This window comes from Dryobates pubescens, chromosome 13 (assembly GCF_014839835.1).
Source record: "Dryobates pubescens isolate bDryPub1 chromosome 13, bDryPub1.pri, whole genome shotgun sequence".
NCBI classification, from domain to species: Eukaryota; Metazoa; Chordata; class Aves; order Piciformes; family Picidae; genus Dryobates; species Dryobates pubescens.
This window is the reverse complement of record NC_071624.1, coordinates 28,257,837-28,275,212: the sequence shown is the minus strand read 5'-3', so window position 1 is coordinate 28,275,212 and position 17,376 is coordinate 28,257,837. Positions and strand designations below refer to the sequence as shown.

Genomic DNA, 17,376 nt, shown 5'->3' with positions numbered 1-17,376 from the left:
GGTGGCTACCAGAAGGATGGAGACTCCCTTTTTGGAAAAGACAAGGGGTGAGTGGTACAAGCTACCCCTGGGGAGATTCCCATTGGACTCTAGAAGAAAATGTTTCACCATGAGAACAGTTAGACATTGGAATCATCTCCCAGGGGAAGCGGTGGACTCCCCTGCACTGGACGGTTTTAAGACTCAGCTTTGCCAGCGTGCTGGGCCAGCTCATTTCAACCAGGCTATTACCTAGAAAGGTTGGGCCAGATGATCTTTGGGGTCCCTTCCAGCCTGCATTCTGTGATTCTGTTTAGAAAAGAATAATCACAATGACCATATGTTCCTAGTGAATGATGAGGGTGACAGTAAGGCACTGCATAAATTAGCTGTTGGTTATTTTCTGTTAGCAGGGAGACAGCAAATCTGGTGGCTGCAAATTAATGCCAGGAAGCCCACACAGGGGGGGTTAAATATGGTGCAGTGAAGCTAATTACTCACTGAAGCAGTTTGCCTATGGACAGGAGTGGCTCCCTCAGTGTCTTTGCAGTGGACAGGATTTGTCTGTGCCAAAACACCTCTGGCTGATGTGGAGCTCGTTTACAGCATCCCCTGCAAGAGCCCAGCTTGGACAAGCCTGAAAGCCTTGGGGCAGGGAGCACCTATTCCAGACAATGAGGAGGATATAGGCTGTGAGGGTCTGATTAGACCCTTCCCTGTGAAAAACTCTTTTCCTGGAGGCTGCTAGGAGAGCACAGTGGTAGAGGAGCTGTTCTGACAGCAGGGACAGAGGGGAAAGGACCATCCCTCCCATCTGCCCTCCGTGCAGCTGCACCCTTTGGCTTGCACTGGTTCCAGGACTTGTGCAATAAGCTAGACTGGAAACCTCTCGTGGATTAAAACTAACTCAGCTCTTTTGTTATGATTTTAGCCCAGCTCACTCTCCCAAACAGGTTCCACACATTATCAGTCACAGTGGCCAGCAGGCAGCAGTGGCACAAGACTGGGAACCAGCACAGAGACAGGCAGCAGCTGCCATTGCAGGAGCAGACCCTGGTGGATTTTAAGTGCCTGTGAAACCAGCACCAAAGAGGCAAGTTAGGTGCAGCCTAAGGGCTCACCACCACCCAACTGAACACATCCCCTGCTTTGGACTTTGCCTCCCTGGCACGTGTTATGCAAGCAGCTACCTGTCTCTAGGCCAGACCAATGCAACTCGCTAAGGCAGCAAAACAATGCCCAGGAAAACAGAAGCTGATGTGTTCCTGTCAGTGTAGTGAGGGGAGTCACCTTACCGTGGGACCAGATGAGTGACAGGCACAGGGCAGAGAGGACAGGGAGGCTCAAGTGCCCTGCTGACAACAGCAGGTAGTTAGGTTAGCTCAGCCATGTGCAACTTCACCCTGCCTGCAGGAGTCAACAGGAGGCCTGGGCTAAGGATCCCTACCTTTGTAGGATCTATCATGCTAATGCCACACCCAGCACAGGCTGCCACCAGGGAACTGCAAAAATCTGAGCAATCTCCACCTGATCTTGGTGCCTGTGGGCTTAGGAGTGTCTGTGCCTTCTCTCTCAGGCTCACCTTTCACTCCATACTAAAATCACTGCCCTGATGGACACTCCTGCTTGGGTGAGTACAAGCTGATTTTCACCACTGGGTTTCCCAAACCCACCCCGAGGCAGAGTTCCAAGGCACTCATTCCCACACTATTTTAACCCACTCCTGCCTTCTAATCTCTTCTCCAGAGCCATCAGCACAACAGTGGCTCACCGCCAGGAAAGGAAAAGCTGCCACTCCTGAATGGTGGGGACAAAGCCAGCCCACTACCAAAGCACTTCCACATGGCTTTCTCTCCCCTGTGACTGAACTTTGGGAAACACTTGGAGCTGGTGTAAAGTGGTGCTGCTGAATGCAGCCTGCAGAGCCAGGTTTACGTTGGCTGGGCTTCCAGCCTTCCTTTGTATTCATACAGGAGTCAACAAGATCAGAAAATACCCTTCACAAAGAGCTCCTGGGAGCACAAAAGCACTCGAGACTGTACCAGAGAGTTTCCTAAACTCAACTAGTGAGGCTCTGATGTGTTATTGGGAAGGTGTAAGCAAATACCTTTTCTTTTAAACACTGCTAAATGCCACAGTCTGGCGAAGACTTCCCTCTGGTGAGGACGCTGAGGACTAATGCACCTCAGAAATGAAAACCAGGATCTCCTGGTCTGCACAACAAAGGCCAAAGGACTTGAGTCAGTCAGCCTGAGCACATGGGGGAAATGTTGCTTTGTGATGGAATATGGAGGGCAGCTCTGCCACGAGCACATGAGTTCAGGGCTGATGTGAACTGAGCATGAAACACCCACCCCTGCTTTGCCCATCAGCTGGTTTATGGCTGCGCAATACCCAGTAGCCAACTATGTGTGCAGGAGGGAGTCCTTTACATCCCATTTCCCAGCGGGGTATCTGAGTGGTCAGTGATGGCACAGCAATTCCAGACACACAAATGCTGTCTGTTGCCGAGAGAACAGGCAGCACCTGGCAGCTCAAGCATCTCCTTCCTGGAGCATCCATGAGCGATGCACACAAAAGCATCTGGAGCCCTCCAAGTGAATGACTTTACATGAAGCAGGAAAGCTTTGTAATCATCTAATTTAGGAGCACACAAGGTAAACAAGATGTCTGCATCTAAAATTGAGGTTTTGATACTGTCCTCTGACGATTCACAGACCAGCAGACCTGCACTGAAATGACCACAGGAAGCTGGTGCCCTGTGGAAAGAGGCAGGCATCTTTATCTCGGGATCAAGTGAAAGATGATTGAGCTGTGGATGCCACAAATAGTTACAAGGCCGGGAACGGAAGAACAGGCAAGACCCAAATGTGAGTGGGAAGGGAAATGCAGATTAGATTCTGAAAAACAATAAGAAGCCTGGACCAAGAAAGAACTTCTTGTGGGGTGGTGGCAGTTAAAACACATTTGTCTCCTGGACAGTATGACATTCTGCACTGCCATGCCAAAGCTGCAGGAAGAGGGGGGAAAAAAATATTCCTCTGATTTTCCCTCCACTCTACAGCCTGGGAAAAGGCTTGGACACAACATGGGCTAGACAGCAGAGCAGACAAAACTCAACTGCTTCAGCCAGGGCCTCAGTTCCTGAGGTGCAGAATGGGATAGCTCTTCTTTTCAGAACACAACCATGAAAACAACTGAGGTGGACCTGGACCAAAGGATCTTAGTCAAGCACATGCTGCCTGCCAGCAAATCCCTGACAGATTGAAGTGCAGCCACTTAGGATCCTCCTCCCTTTCACCGCACCGACAGCCTGCTGCACATTTTGGACACAGAAAACTGTTAGTCAACAGCTGGGTTGGAAAGAGCATTCCCTGAGAGGCAGCTCCGTGTCCCATGTGAAAATCATCTGCAATCAACCACATGGATTTATCTGTGCTTTGACAATCATTTATCTGACCCAAACCTCAGCTATTGGACTTGTTTAGTGACAAAAAAAAAAAGCACAGTGAGAAAAATCAAGCATTCCAGTTTGCTTCTGATGCTGCAAGCCCAACCAAGAGTGCAGCAGTTCCCACAAGGTGGGAAGCTGCTCTGGGCAGACAGCTTGAGAAAAAAAATCAGAGCTGTCAGAGCATAGGGGATCAAAACCAGACATCAACTCTGATGACACAGCCCAGTAGAGTTAAAGAGAATAACTTCAACTTGAGGGTAAAGAAAAAAACCTAACCATGTCAGCAGCTGCCACTCAAGGACCATTTATAGTAGAATCAGTTTTTGTTCTTGCTTCTTTTAGAGCAATACATCTCCAGCAAAGGAATGTCTGGAGTCAGGGAGCACTTGCCCATGCTCAAAACCTGGTTCTCCCTCTCTGACATTTCCCCCTCAATTGTAAACCACATGGTGAATGAATGCAGCTATAGAATATTCCCAAAAATGACATTAAGGAGAGAGAGTTGCCACTTCCTTGACTAATTTCTACAAACATTTTCAAGTCTTCCATGTCTGAAGAAGGGACAAACTGGAATACATTTAAACATGAAACAATCAGAACTGGAAGGTAAGCAAACTTGCTCTGCTCTCACAAAGGGCTGCAAACTGTCTAGAACTTACAGTTCTGCTTCCCTCACTTTCCAAGCTCAAAAGCCATTCAATCTCCCACCCTAAAAAGGCAAAGCAGAATGGGAAATAGGAGCAATGTGCCACACTCTGTGCATTATTTTAAGCACCCATTAATGCAGGTAGGTCGTGGGGAGTTAAGAGCTGTGAAAGCAAAAATGTCCTCCTCTGGAAAACAATAATCACAGAATCCTTGAGATTGGCAAAGAATAGTGCAGGGTGTGGATGTTGCTGCAATTAGTTATGACTCTTAACCTATTAACCAATGACATTTGACACTTGCACCATTTAGAGTAGTGAGAATCCCTATTAAGGAGCTCAAATGTGAACCAGAAATGCAAATGGTGATGGACCAGAAGCCAAAGCAAGCCATGGCAAGCAGGTAATATGATTTGTTCAATGTTTATAAACTTCATTATATTCACCTTTTCTCCCTTTTTTTTTAAGTTAGGAAAACAGAAAAGTTAGCAGTGAAAAGAAAAAAAAAAGAAAGTAGTTCAAAGAACTGAGCTGAAAGACAAGAAAGATGTTTAGCCCCAAGAGGGGATGCTGATATTTCAATCAAGGAGCTAAATGCAAAATAGCAGTAAGAAAAATGAAGCAGGCAAACCAGAAAGAGCACCAAGGCTGGAAAAGTAAATACACTGAATTTCTATATTTAGGGAGCTGACATTTTGGCTCCTGAGCAGATGTCACAAGCTGTTGCTTGTTAAAAGATGTTGCTGGTCACAGTACACATAGCAGTGCTACCTGAGACCTCAGCCACAGGCCTCTGCTTCCCACAGGAGCTTCAGAAGATGAACAGGTGGCATAAAAAGCAAAAACTCAGATCATGGCCCTTCCAAGAAAGCTTCTCCCTTGACTTCCAGATCAGACTGAGCAGGTGAGGTGGGAGCAGAAACTCAACACTGGCCTACAGGTAAGAGTCAGGGCATGCTTGTGCTCCACGCCTGCGGCAGCAGGTGCTGACCCTGCGCCTGCAGTTGCTGCTCTTTACACTGAGGGTAGTAAGACAGTGGAACAGGTTGCCCAGGGAGGCCACAGATGTCCCCTCCCTAGATGTATTCAAGGCCAGGCTGGATGAGGCCTTCAGCAACCTGGTCTAGTGGTGGATGTCCCTGTCCATGGCAGGGTTGTTGGAACTAGATGATCTTTAATGGTCCCTTGCAACCCAAATCATTCTATGGATTGCACGAAACTGCTGCTGTGTTCCCCTCTGGGTGCTTGCATCCTTCCATCTCCCTTACACCAATACTGTGGGTCTCACACTTATGCTGCCCTTCCCCCCTCTCCAGATATTCCCACCTTCTCTGCTGGATTCCACACACCCCACACAAGCCTCTCAGACTATTCTGTCTTCCAAAGATAGTAGAACTTTCCACACAGAAGGAGCACTCCAGTGCATTCCTAGGGCATGGGGAGGGCGCTTCCACACCCACATGTTCTCTCGCAGAGTATCAAGCACCACCCTCGACAACATCACATGTATCAAGCCTACAACCTTTTCTCTATGTCCACTGCTGTACAGAGGTTTGCTGGCTTCTCCAGCCCTCCATGCTAACAGAAAAACAAGCCTCTTGAGCACTATCTGCTCCACCTTCAGATGCAGTGCCACAGGGAGGGCCTAGGTTGGTCCCCCAGAAGCTCTGCGCTTTGCTTCATCCCTAAGGTCCTTACTCAGTCAGTGGTAAATACTGGAAAGCATGCAAGGATCTCTAGGTTGAGCAGGTAAGGGATACTCCAGCCCCATGCTAACTCTTCTTTGACAGTCAGAGAACTGCTTAAGTCTGCAGACATGGCTTTTTCAACCCTCTTCCTAAACTGGGTAACTTTACCAATTAAAGCCTTGGACATTCTTAGCCAGGCAAAAGCCCACATACATTTATTTTTAATACATGTAAGGCTCCCTCATTCTCAACCTCAGCATCTCCCAGTGTTAGTGAATCCTCTGGCCCAGTCATGCACTGTATGAAAATAACCTTTGCATCCCTTTGGCAACTTCTAACTTAACTGAACGTCCCTCTTTCTGTGTCGCAACACAGCAAAAAGGAGCTCACAACCTGCCTTCTCTGTGGCACTGCTGCATGTCATTAGTTTTTCCTCCTCTCTTACTCATCTCTTTTCTCAGGTAACAACCCCAATCCTCTCAATCTCTTGCCACATACTCATTTTCCTAAGCTCTGCGTGGTTGTCCTGCAATACAGAGCCCCAGACCCAGGCTTTCTGGTTGCTGCTAAAACATGGACAAGGTTTGGCTGCAGCAAATAAACCCTGGAGAAACCGAGTCTTTCAAAGCAGGGATTTCCTGCTGTTCCTCAGGGTGGTAGTCACAGAGGAAGATGCCCATGTCCCTGGGGAAGACACAAGCAGAGCCCAGCACAATACATTCACATCCTCATGCCCCTTCCACTCAAGCAAAAGCTCCACCCTTTCTTCTCCCCTATCCAGACCACGGCTTTCCCCCTCTTTTCCCACCTTCTCAACTCTTACCTTGGCTTCCTCCCCAACACATCTCTCCCCATTATCCTATGTCAACCCTTTTCACACAACCTTCCTATGAAAAGGACTCCTGCAGAGCAGGCTGAAACATTTCACTTTCCTGCTGAAACTGAAACCTGGCAAATTTCTCTCCCTTCTTCTCAGATTAGATTCATCTGAAAGCCACCCAAAAAAAAGCTGAATCAATCTTACCGCGGCTCTGAACCTCATCTTTGCCTCCTGGCAGCTCCCACAGCACTTCCAGAGACTGAGTTTACCCTGTTGCAAAAAGCAGGATCCGAGGACGAGTTCTCTCTTCTGTCAGTTGCCCCCTGTTTGTTTTTTTTCACTCCACAACATTTTCGGTGCTGTCAGAACTCCCTCCCTCCCACCAGCTCCTACTGGAGCCTCCTGGAGAGGGCGTTTTCCAAGGAGGGAGAGGAACAACTCTCCTCCCCTCCCGTAGAGGAGAGACCTACAAGCACACACAGAGCGTGAGAGGCAGTCCAAGAGAGGAGTCAGCTGTCCTCTGCCCGCAGCCTGCCTGCGGAGTCCCGGCTGCCCAGTGACAGGGAAACACGGAAAGAAAAGCAATCCCAGGCCCTGGAAAAGCTGGTGCAGAGCCCAACGTGCAAAGCCACAGCACACAGGGCAGGAAGCGATGTGTTCCATCAGGCAAATGTTTGCAATGCAACAGCAGCAGCAGCAGCCCAGAGCTTCCTGAGCCTACTCCCAACTCATCCCAACCACCACAAAATCTTTTGGGCTTGCCATTACCCCTGGTGATCGCTGGACCACAGAGAGTCCAGGGGCAAGGTGTAAGTTTGCCCTATAAAACCTTCCAAGGACTTATCATAGTGGCTCAGCAGTATTTTATTCCAGAAACATGTTGAGACCCCCACCCTTAGAACACCCATTCACTCTAGATGGAGGTCCCTGAGCTCCTTGTCACAAGTAACCTGCACTACACCAGGGAGCAACCTTCCTAGTAAGGCACAGTCATAGAATCACAGAATTGTTAGGGTTGGAAGGGATCATCTAGTACCAACCCCCCTGCCATGGGCAGGGACACTTCATGCTACATCAGGCTGCTCAGAGCCACATCCAGCCTGGCCCTAAAAGCCTCCAGGGATGGGGCCACGGTCAAGTCACTGTTGCCCTCAGTCTCCATCCCAGAAGCTACAGAGGCAGCATGTTTAGCTGTCTCTGAGGCCATTGACATCACATGAAAAAAATTAATGATCATAGCTACATCAAGAGTGTGAAAAACCACTCCCACCACCCAGAGCCAAGGGCATGCTGACCGAAAGCACAATGTCCATGCAGCCTTCACCAGGAACAGGTGGAAAGTGAAAGGACAGGAGGTAATCTACACAAGATGGAAGAAGGGAAATTCCAATGAGAGATTAGGAAAGTTCTTTCACCACAAGTGCTGTCAAATACTGGACTAGGGGCCCTGAGAAGTTGTGAAACTCCATCCCTGGAGTTATTCAACACTCAACTAGACAATGCCCGAGGAACCTCATCTAAATTGGCCCTGCCTGGAAGCAGGCTTGGAACAGAGAACTCCACAGGTCTTACAACTTATTCTGTGACTATGTGAAGTATTTTGCTCCTCAATGGTCCCAAGCTTGACTGCTGATACTTCATGATGGGCACTGTCTGGAGTCAGCTCTGCTTAAAGAGGGCTGTTGGTGCTTTCTTCTCCAAATGCTTGTTTTTCAAATCCTATCACAGACAGGGTGAAGCCAAGCTTTAAAGTAAAAGCATTTTAAATCAAAAGCTACTTGCTTTCCTTTGAAGTTCTCTGAAGTAAAACACGGCCATGCATGGCCACTACTCAGATGGGAGGCTATTTAAAACCCCAGAAACGCAGCAGATGTTGTCAGTGGTTCAGTGCAGCACTCCTCTCTAATTAGCTGTGACCCAGAGATCCTGTGCTGTGGTGGATGCCATTCGTCACAAGAAGAAGGTGCCAGCGGTAAGGAGGATTTGTCATGATGCTGGGATAATGCTCCTGCAGAGAGCTGTGGTGCCACCAGCTCCTCTGCCCTCATTAGATTCCATTTGGTAAAATTACTCATAGTGCCTTTCAATTCTTGCACAACTCTTTGGCATGATTCTTATTCACTTCTTATCACCAACCAGCCGAGGAGGTGGGTGAATTATTAACAGAGGCAGCCTCGGGATACGTTTCAGAGGTGGGTTTAGCAGTGGTTTATTTCAGAGCACTGAAAGAAACCAACAACACTCCAAAGCCCTGCTCAGTGCAGGAGCACAGGTGAGATCAAAGGTAATCTAAGCTACATTTCCCCAACAGAGCCACATTAGCCATTGCTGAATCACAACAGCAAGCCCTGAGCCAGGAGGTTTCCAAGTATAATCAGAGCTGTAGCCTGGCAGCTCTAATTCTCCAGGAGGAGAATGTCACTTCTCCAGCATCATTTCCCCAATCAGCTTAGTTGTAGCCAAACAACAGAGTCAATAAAACTCACATTACAACTTTAAGTGATGTATTAGCAGAGAGTTACCTTCACAGGAGCAACTTCACCTTTTCCCCAGTCCCACACAGCTCATCACTGAAAATGCCACAGAAGAGGAGAAAGTACAAGAGCCCGGTATTCACAGGTACACTTTTTGTACATTCTCCTTAGCTTTGTTATTATGTAGGAGAATCCTTTTATTTATTTATTTATTTATTTAATGGGAAGCCCTTTTACTCAACACTTTTTTTTGTAGTCAAACCACTGCACAGCTCTTGATGGTGAGGAAAATACTCCTGCGTGAGTTAGCCTCAATCGGGGGGGAAGGGGGAGAAAATCATTGGAAAGCAGAGATAATCAACATCATTTTGATTTAAAAGACCTTGATCTCGGACTATTAAGGTGATAAAACCAGGCTCTTCCTTTCCAGCAACAGAGCCCAGCCCTTGTGTGTGATTTCTGCTGAGGGTGGCTGGCTAGGGCTGTATCACTACTACAGGCAACTACAGGCAGAGGGATGAATCAGGTTTTCCAGGCCTCACCAGTTAGAAGTGACTCATAGAAATCCTGGATTAGAGCACTGGGATTGCTCTGCTGGTTGCTGATAAGCAGCTGATTGCCTGCATACAATTTCACATTCAAAGCAAGGGGACTGGAAACCTTTCCTGTCAGCCCTGCTCCGGCAGGCTCAGAGAGCAGTGCGTGACTTGCTGAGCTACACCCGCAAGCAGCAGCCTTACTGAGAACAACAAAGAGTTTGGCCCCATGACACTGGCATCAGCAAACAGCCTTCTCCTCTGCTCTGCTCTCAGTACAAACCTGGAGGTGAGAGGTACTGGCTTGGCTTGACACTATTCCAAGATCAGTGTGGATCACAGCTGTGTTATTCCAAAAGCAAAAGGCTGCAAGTTCCTCTATCTGTGCCTAATTATTTCTTTTTCCCCTGGATTTTTATGATAGTCATTATTTCTGTCTTGCAAAAGAGCTACAGAATAACACACATTCCATAATTAGAAAGCACTTGGCAAAGATACCATGGGAAACAAACCACCCTAAATAGGCCAGGAATTTGAGAAGCCCTTCCTCTCACAGGTCAGAGGAACGTCTTAGAAGTTTCTTTAACCTGTCTCATGTGTCCTCCTGCCCAGACTACACTGCCCTAAAACTGATTAAAATGCCTCTCATTCAAAACACAACTCATAGCAGGAAGTGGATGTTCTGCAGGACATTTGGCCCACTGGTTAGGAAAAGCCCTGTTCCAGCAGAGAATGAACATCTGACACACAGTAACTGGAATAAACCAATGGCCTGCCCAAGAACCAACACTCAATATTTTAACAGGCTCCATAACGAGGCAGAACCTCTTCCCCATGCCACTAGCTCTGCTAAGAATTGTCTCTTTTCTGTCCTCTTTTTGGTGTTATTCATTCATCTCCTCTTTCCCCATGCAGACAGTAGCCAACTGTCTCCCAAACAAGTAGTGAGGAACAGAAGCCTGGACAGAGAACACTGATCCCTGGAGATGCAACACTCCTGGGTGGTTATGAAACCACAGACCTGTAAAGGTTAAATCCAAAGCCCAGAGGTTAAACCCAAACCCCTGTACTCACTCAAAAGCTGTCTCAAGATGGTAAAGCTCTCTAATTTTACTGTGAACTTGATGACATCACAAGTTCTCTGAATTCTCAGAGTTCCCTGTGTGTGTGATAATAGACAAGAGCTGAAAAATAGCTTAGGTGTGGCCAAAAGGGTTCAAAACCCAGAAGACAAAGAATATTTAAATGATTTTTGGGGGGATGCTAATTGATGCTTTGTAATGCCTAAAACTCTCAATACTGGTTTGGGTTGTTTCAAGAAAGCTTCAGCAGTGTGAACACCAAACTTCTTCTCTTCCCAAGCTCAGTCTTTCACAAATAAACAAGAATTTAAGCGACAAAATGGACTGCAAAAGATGAAGGTGGAGATGCACACCTCCCCTTGGACTACTGCACTCTTTCTAGAATCATACAATCATAGAATCAATAAGGTTGGAAAAGACCTCAAAGATCATCACACAACACCTCATGACTACTAAACCATGGCCCCAAATGCCACGACCGATCCCCTTTTGAACACCTCCAGGGACAGGGACTCCACCACCTCCCTGGGCAGCACATTCCAATGGTTAACTCTCTCTGTGAAGAACTTTCTCCTCACCTCCAGCCTAAACTTCCCTTGGCACAGCTTGAGACTGTGTCCTCTTGTGCTGGTGCCTGGGAGACGAGACCAATGCCCTCCTGGCTATAACCTCCTTTCAGGTAGTTGTAGAGAGCAATAAGGTCTCCCCTGAGCCTCCTCTTCCCCAGGCTAAGCAACCCCAGCTCCCTCAGCCTCTCCTCGTAGTGCTTGTGTTTGAGGCCTCTCCCCCCAGCCTTGTTTCCCTTCCCTGCACACGCCCAAGAGTCTCAATATCCTTCTTAAATTGAGGGGCCTGTAAGCACTGCTCACTGTCTTGATCCCTCTGCTGACAGATGCAGTTGAGGAAGAGCAGATGAACAAGCACACATACAGTGCTCTCACTTAGTTATGGCTTCCCGCACACACACAATAATTCTGGGCCTGTGACGTGAGCGAAAACAGAAACTGGGTTAATCTGGCAAATCAAGATACATTTTCCTTGTTGTTGCTCTCTGCTGAACCAGTGAAACAGAAATGGGTGACTGGCTCAGACCATCAGAACAAAGTCCCACTTTATAATTACCAGATGCCCTTAATATGATGCCAGTTTGTCTCATGCATGTGGCTGCTCTTCCTCCGTCCCGCTCACAGGCTGCCCTGTGTCACAGCTCTGCTGCAGGACTCCAGCTGACTTTACAAACACACTCTACCCACTCTGAATCCAGCAGCAATTGTTGAACTAGCTTCAGGAGCAGAGTTTAAAAGCAACAGTTAATTCAGTCTGATTGCTTTGCCCTTACTTTGATACAGTCATTTTAAGCAGCTCCCCTGCAGAGTCCGTGGCAAGAACAAGAAGAGCCGTTCTGAGGAGCTGTTAATACAAACAGCCTGACTCAGTTCAGCTGATGTGCATTCCTCCCAACTGACTTTCTAAACAGTCACTCCCAGTGGCAGGACCTACATCTTCCTTTTAAGGGGAAAAAATGTTTTCACAGGAAAAATGAAGTGTTCAAAGCCTGTGCATCTCTCTGTACTTTTGGTGACCAATCTCTCCTCAAAAAACCCATTCTCACTGCACACAAAACCAAACCTTCTCCCTGCTTTTACATAAAGTTGTTCCTCTTTTTTAAACAGAGCCCTTTGCTTTCTATCAATACCCTGGCAGACTCATGTGAAATGTCCCATCATAGGTTTGGGTTTTGTTTGTGGTAGCTTTTTTTTTTCCCCACTTACACAAGGCAACACAAAAAAAGAGAATTTCCACAGCATTAGGAGAGAGAAAAACAGGGCTGAGAAAGCAAGAGGCAGAACTCAGAGGCTGCAGACAATGCTCTGCAGAGCTCACATTGGTGCCTAACAGTTCCTATTCCTTCAAATTTCTTTTCCTGTATTTCTGAAAAGAGGCTTAGTGTTAGAAAGGGCTTAAGACTGGAAAGCATATCATAACAAAAACTTCTTGTTCTATCGACACTAGATAAGGAAAGAGTGAACACTGGTGCTCTGCCTGCATGCGAGATGAAGGAAACAGGATTTCCCCCTGCTACTCCCTCAGCAAGATCCCAAGGAAATGTTTCTAATAATAGGAAATTACTATATAAGGCCAGATCAGCACTAAACTGTTTGCAGTCTGGAAAAGAAGAACATATAAAAATACTGAGGAGGGACACAACTGGCAGGGGAGGGCTCTTCACACTGATCATCAGTATTCTCCAGGAAGGCAGCATGCAGTAACCTAAAGCTCTCCTCCACAGAAACAGACAGCATTTAACCTGTGACTTCTCTCCTGAGCAATCCATAAAAGTATGAATCAGAGCTGCTGGATCATTCTTCTATCATGCCTTTGCTTTTCTTCACAGGAGAGAAAAAAGCCAGAAATAACAGACTTTGAAATCTACAAAACAGCTCCTGCAAAGCAAGGCTGAGCACATCTCTGATTTGGAAAGGGCAGGAAAAGGTACAGCCATGTCCTAAAGCACGGCGTGGGCAGCGCTGGTGCAGAAGGCTGGCTGGCAGCTCCCCTACCTGCTCCTACCATGGAGCACAACAGTTTGCTGCTGCATTTTATGTGGGTCTCAGCAGAGCTGTCAGACTGACTCCTGTTTGCAGCTGTCATTGGAGCTCCAGTGCACACTTTTTACTTCACATCAGCAGACACAAAACCTGCAAGCCCAGTTAAAAGACAGATTTTCCTCCTCCTTCTTCTATACAAATGAGAGGGAGTTCCTGCAACCATGCCATAAAGATCTTGTTTGGATAAAGTGATATAACTGGAAAGTTTCCCTGTGATCCCCAGTGAGGGCTATCTTTCCATCTCTGCTTTGTCTATGGGTAAGGGCAGAAGCTCTCAGCTCCCAGTGCAGAGAAGCTTGCTGAGCAAACACAGCCTGACACAGTCCCATAGCTGCCACAGATGTGTACAATATAAATTCCTAGACAGATTTAGCACCCACATTTTGTTTCTGACAGCAACAGAAGTTTGTGACAAAATGCACAAACAATTTTGCAGCCTGTTACTCACACCCCCACCCCCTCCTGTCTGCAAGCACAGCCCCTGCAGAGTTGCACAGCTTCTAGATGAACTTGAGGCCAAATCCCAGCCAAGAATTTCAACATGTTAGCTGGTAACATCTCCTTGAGCTGAAACAGTCAGCTTGCCACAGTCACCTTAGGCTGACTGCCTTAAAAAAAAGGCAAGCTAGGACAGAGAGCCTCATTGATGAGACATCAAGAGTTCTGCCTGCAGCAGCACTCTTCTACACCAGAGCATCAGGAGCTACATGGTCCTGAGGAGAACGTGGCTGAGAGTTACACTTCCCTGGATTGTTTAGGATCTCTAGTTGTGCCAAGGGAAGACCAGGCTGGATATTAGGAAGAACTTCTTCACTGAAAGGGTTATCAGGCATTAGAACAGCTTGCCTGGGGAGGTGGTGGAGTCCCCCATCTCTGGAGGTATTTTAAGAGTGGTGCAGATGTAGTGCTTAGGGATATGGCTTAGTGAAGGACTTGTCAGTGTTAGGCTAAAGATCGGACTCAATCTTAAAGGTCTTCTCCAGTCTAGGCACTTGTGTGGCTGTGTTGCAGAGGATTGCTCCAGTGTAAGCAGGCTCTCAGGTCCATTCTTCACCAGCTGCTCATACCTTGCCCTTGTGCCTGTACCATTTGGCCACAAAAGAGAAGGTACTCAAGGGTGTGTGAAGCGTTCCGGGACACACGGCAATTCCGCCCCAGGAGGATGTTTCCTATCTGCCTTATCTTTAGGGACATCTGGACTTCTGAAGAGTTTTAAACTGACCTTTAATTTTTGTCCAGTTAACTACGTCACAATCTTGCCTGTGCAGCGAGAGGGCAAACAAATGCAGGCACCAGGCAGGGGTTTGTTCAGAAGCAGTTAACAGAAGTGGTTAAGACTCTTAGAGAGAACCAACTACAAGAAAGCATTTATGTTAAATACCCTCATGGCTCTTGTCTCATAACTGTTCCATGATAATTACAAAGCAATTCAGAAAGATGGCCTCTGCTGGGATCAGTGGTAGCTGAAAGTTAATTAATCTGGGGGGGGGGAAGGGAGCTAGTTCCTAGCGCATTAACAGAATCACAGAATTGTTTAGGTTGGAAAAGACCTCTAAGATCATCAAGTCCAACCATTGACCTAACACCACCATGGCCATTAAACCATGTCCCAAGTGCCCTATCCACATGTTTCTTGAACACCTTCAGGGATGGTGACTCCACCACCTCCCTGGGCAGCCTGTTCCGAAGCCTGACCACCCTTACACCAAAGACATCTTTCCTAATCTCTAACCCAAACCTCTCCTGGAAGGTTTAAGTGAGTACAAAGATTCAATGTTTAAGTCTGGACCCTAAAGCTGTTGTCTTCTCTACTTAATTTTCATGCCAACCCCCAGGACGTAGCCAGTAAGTAGCTTGCTCAATTTCAAGGAGCCTGCTCCAGGAGAAATAAGATCATAGAATCAGCCAGGTTGGAAAAGACCTGAGAGATCATCAGGTCCAACCTATTACCTAATACCTTATGACAACTACACCTCTAAACATAAGCAACTAAACCAAACTAAACTTGACATCTCCTACTAGATCAGGTTGCTCAAGCAAAAGATTTCTCTCCCCCACAATAAGGTGGTAAACTTTTCTTTGGTTATGTAGTTATAACTCCAAGTTATATCTGTCTTGGCTTTAAAAAGTGAGGAGAATCACAGGTATGAGACTAGGAGTCTAGAAGCAGAGATCAACCATCCCTACTGATGTTGTACTCACAAGATCCCAAGTTTCCTCCACGACACCACCACCAATCATTACATCTTTCTTTAACTGTAGGAATTGTCTCTTTAGAACTGCTGCCACCAGAGCAGTAAGCTTGAGCTGCTTTATTTTCTTCAGCAGGCTCAAGCTGGAGAAGCCAATCTGAAGGAGGTTAGTCTTGTGTCAACATCTATCATTGCACAGAAACTCAAGCAACAGATTTATCTCCTCTATCAGACTGCTTTATAGGAAACAACTGAACTTGACTGACTTGTCCTATGCTGTCCTTTTTTTTTCCCCTTCTAATTGACAGTTTTCATCAATGCAGTTTTGCATTAAAACAAACCACACCCAAACCCAGACCGTTTGGTACTGTGAAAAAAAACCCCAAAGACCAAACAAAACAACAAACCACACAGTTTAAAAAGGAAACACCTCCCTCCAAAACAGCCAAATGAAATTGTTGATTGTGTTGAACCTGCAGCTTTTGCCTTTTCAAGAAGTCTAAACAAAGCTGTTGGCGCACTCTTGGGTCTGCTGACCAGGATGTAGCTTTTCTGCTACGTGGAGCTGGGAGCACAGGTAGTCTCTAGATTTGATTAGTACAGTCAAGCTTCCAGTGTTGGAAAAATGAAGGTCAAATGGCTAAAACCTGCCTGAAAAGCACAGGGGAGAGATCACACATGGAACAGATTTCCTGAAATTCCAGGGTGTTTTGAAAATTACCTTGTGGAATGAGTGGTGCCCCAACAACTCCTCTCACTCCTGTTGGTGTCATAGCAAAATCCCTACTATGGAACCTTTACAGCAGCATACAGATGGATAGGTCAGGATGCTTTGTACCCCATATTCAGGGCAATGTCAATGTGAGCAACATTTAATACCACAGTGGCATCTGTCACTATGGGTTCCTCCAGGAAAGAAAATCCAGGCCAAGCCCCAAGTATTCTTGTGACATTCTGTTCTGATGCCAGAAGCAGGTGATTCCTGGGAGAAAGGAGTTCTTATTTTCCTTCTGGGTGTGACTCTTTTTTAATGCAAACTTAGCAATGCTGTAAGCAAACTACAAACCACAAAGCAGAGCCAGGTTCTGCAAGCCCAGAGAAAGGGCACACTCAATCCTTCAGACATTCAAACAAGTGGAGTCATTTTTGAGTGGATGATTTATAAGTGTGGAGTTTACAGGCACAGTTTGTACTTCCACCACTTTCTTTTTCCTCTGTCCCAAACTGACTTTGTTGGCCTAAGGCAGGCAGTTATTTTTGGGACAGTGAAAAGTTCTAATTAAGTTCTAATAAAGCTATTAGGAACACATATGGTACTGAACTGCTTTCAAACCCCTCTTTGTGAGGGAACAAAGAGCATTTTGCACTTCTTGTGGTGGCCAAAGTCCCCTATGAAAAGTTTAAGGAAAGGATCTCAACAACAGTCTGGAGTAAAAGTGGATCATGAAGCCCAAATAAGAATATCCAGTGATCCACAGAAATTCCAGATTGTGCTGAAAGAAATGGCCTAAGCAGCTTCCAAAAGCAGAGGGAAGAAAAGTAGACACAGAGTGCAGACTGGCTCTCTGGCAGCATGTCAGATTTGAGGCCTGGCAATCGACAGGAGCACGTGGGCAGATGATATTGCAGCTGGCTTATGTCTGAACTGCTTCCCTTTACCCTGCCTGTGCTGTTGCTGCTGAAAAGGAGGGGAAAAGCTACCAGATGAAGGGTATTGTCTGAGGGGATCTCCTTCTGACCTGCCTGACAGTATCCCCATCAGCCCAGAGTGAACAGAGGCTTCCATATTAGTAAGAATTGCAAACATTTTTATCCTAAAATAGATACACTCCTCAATCAACAGTAAACAGGGAATGAGGAGTTGCCATTGTGTTGGCAAAGGTATTCCAGGATGCCTG

General features: G+C 46.7%; 1 protein-coding gene across 2 annotated transcripts in view; it reads right to left on the bottom strand.

Moving 5' to 3' along the window:
* The window catches only part of MYO1C (myosin IC), a 60,878-nt gene that overhangs the window by 27,982 nt on the left and 15,520 nt on the right, over positions 1-17,376 (bottom strand). The window contains exon 1 of one of the 2 annotated variants that reach the window (XM_009903304.2): positions 6,790-7,128. The exons of the other annotated variant lie outside the window; for it this stretch is intronic. Within the exon in view, the coding sequence (XP_009901606.1) occupies positions 6,790-6,807 (18 nt within the window). The 5' untranslated portion in view covers positions 6,808-7,128. Of the gene's footprint in view, positions 1-6,789; positions 7,129-17,376 lie in introns of those variants that run through there. 2 annotated transcript variants of the gene reach the window in all.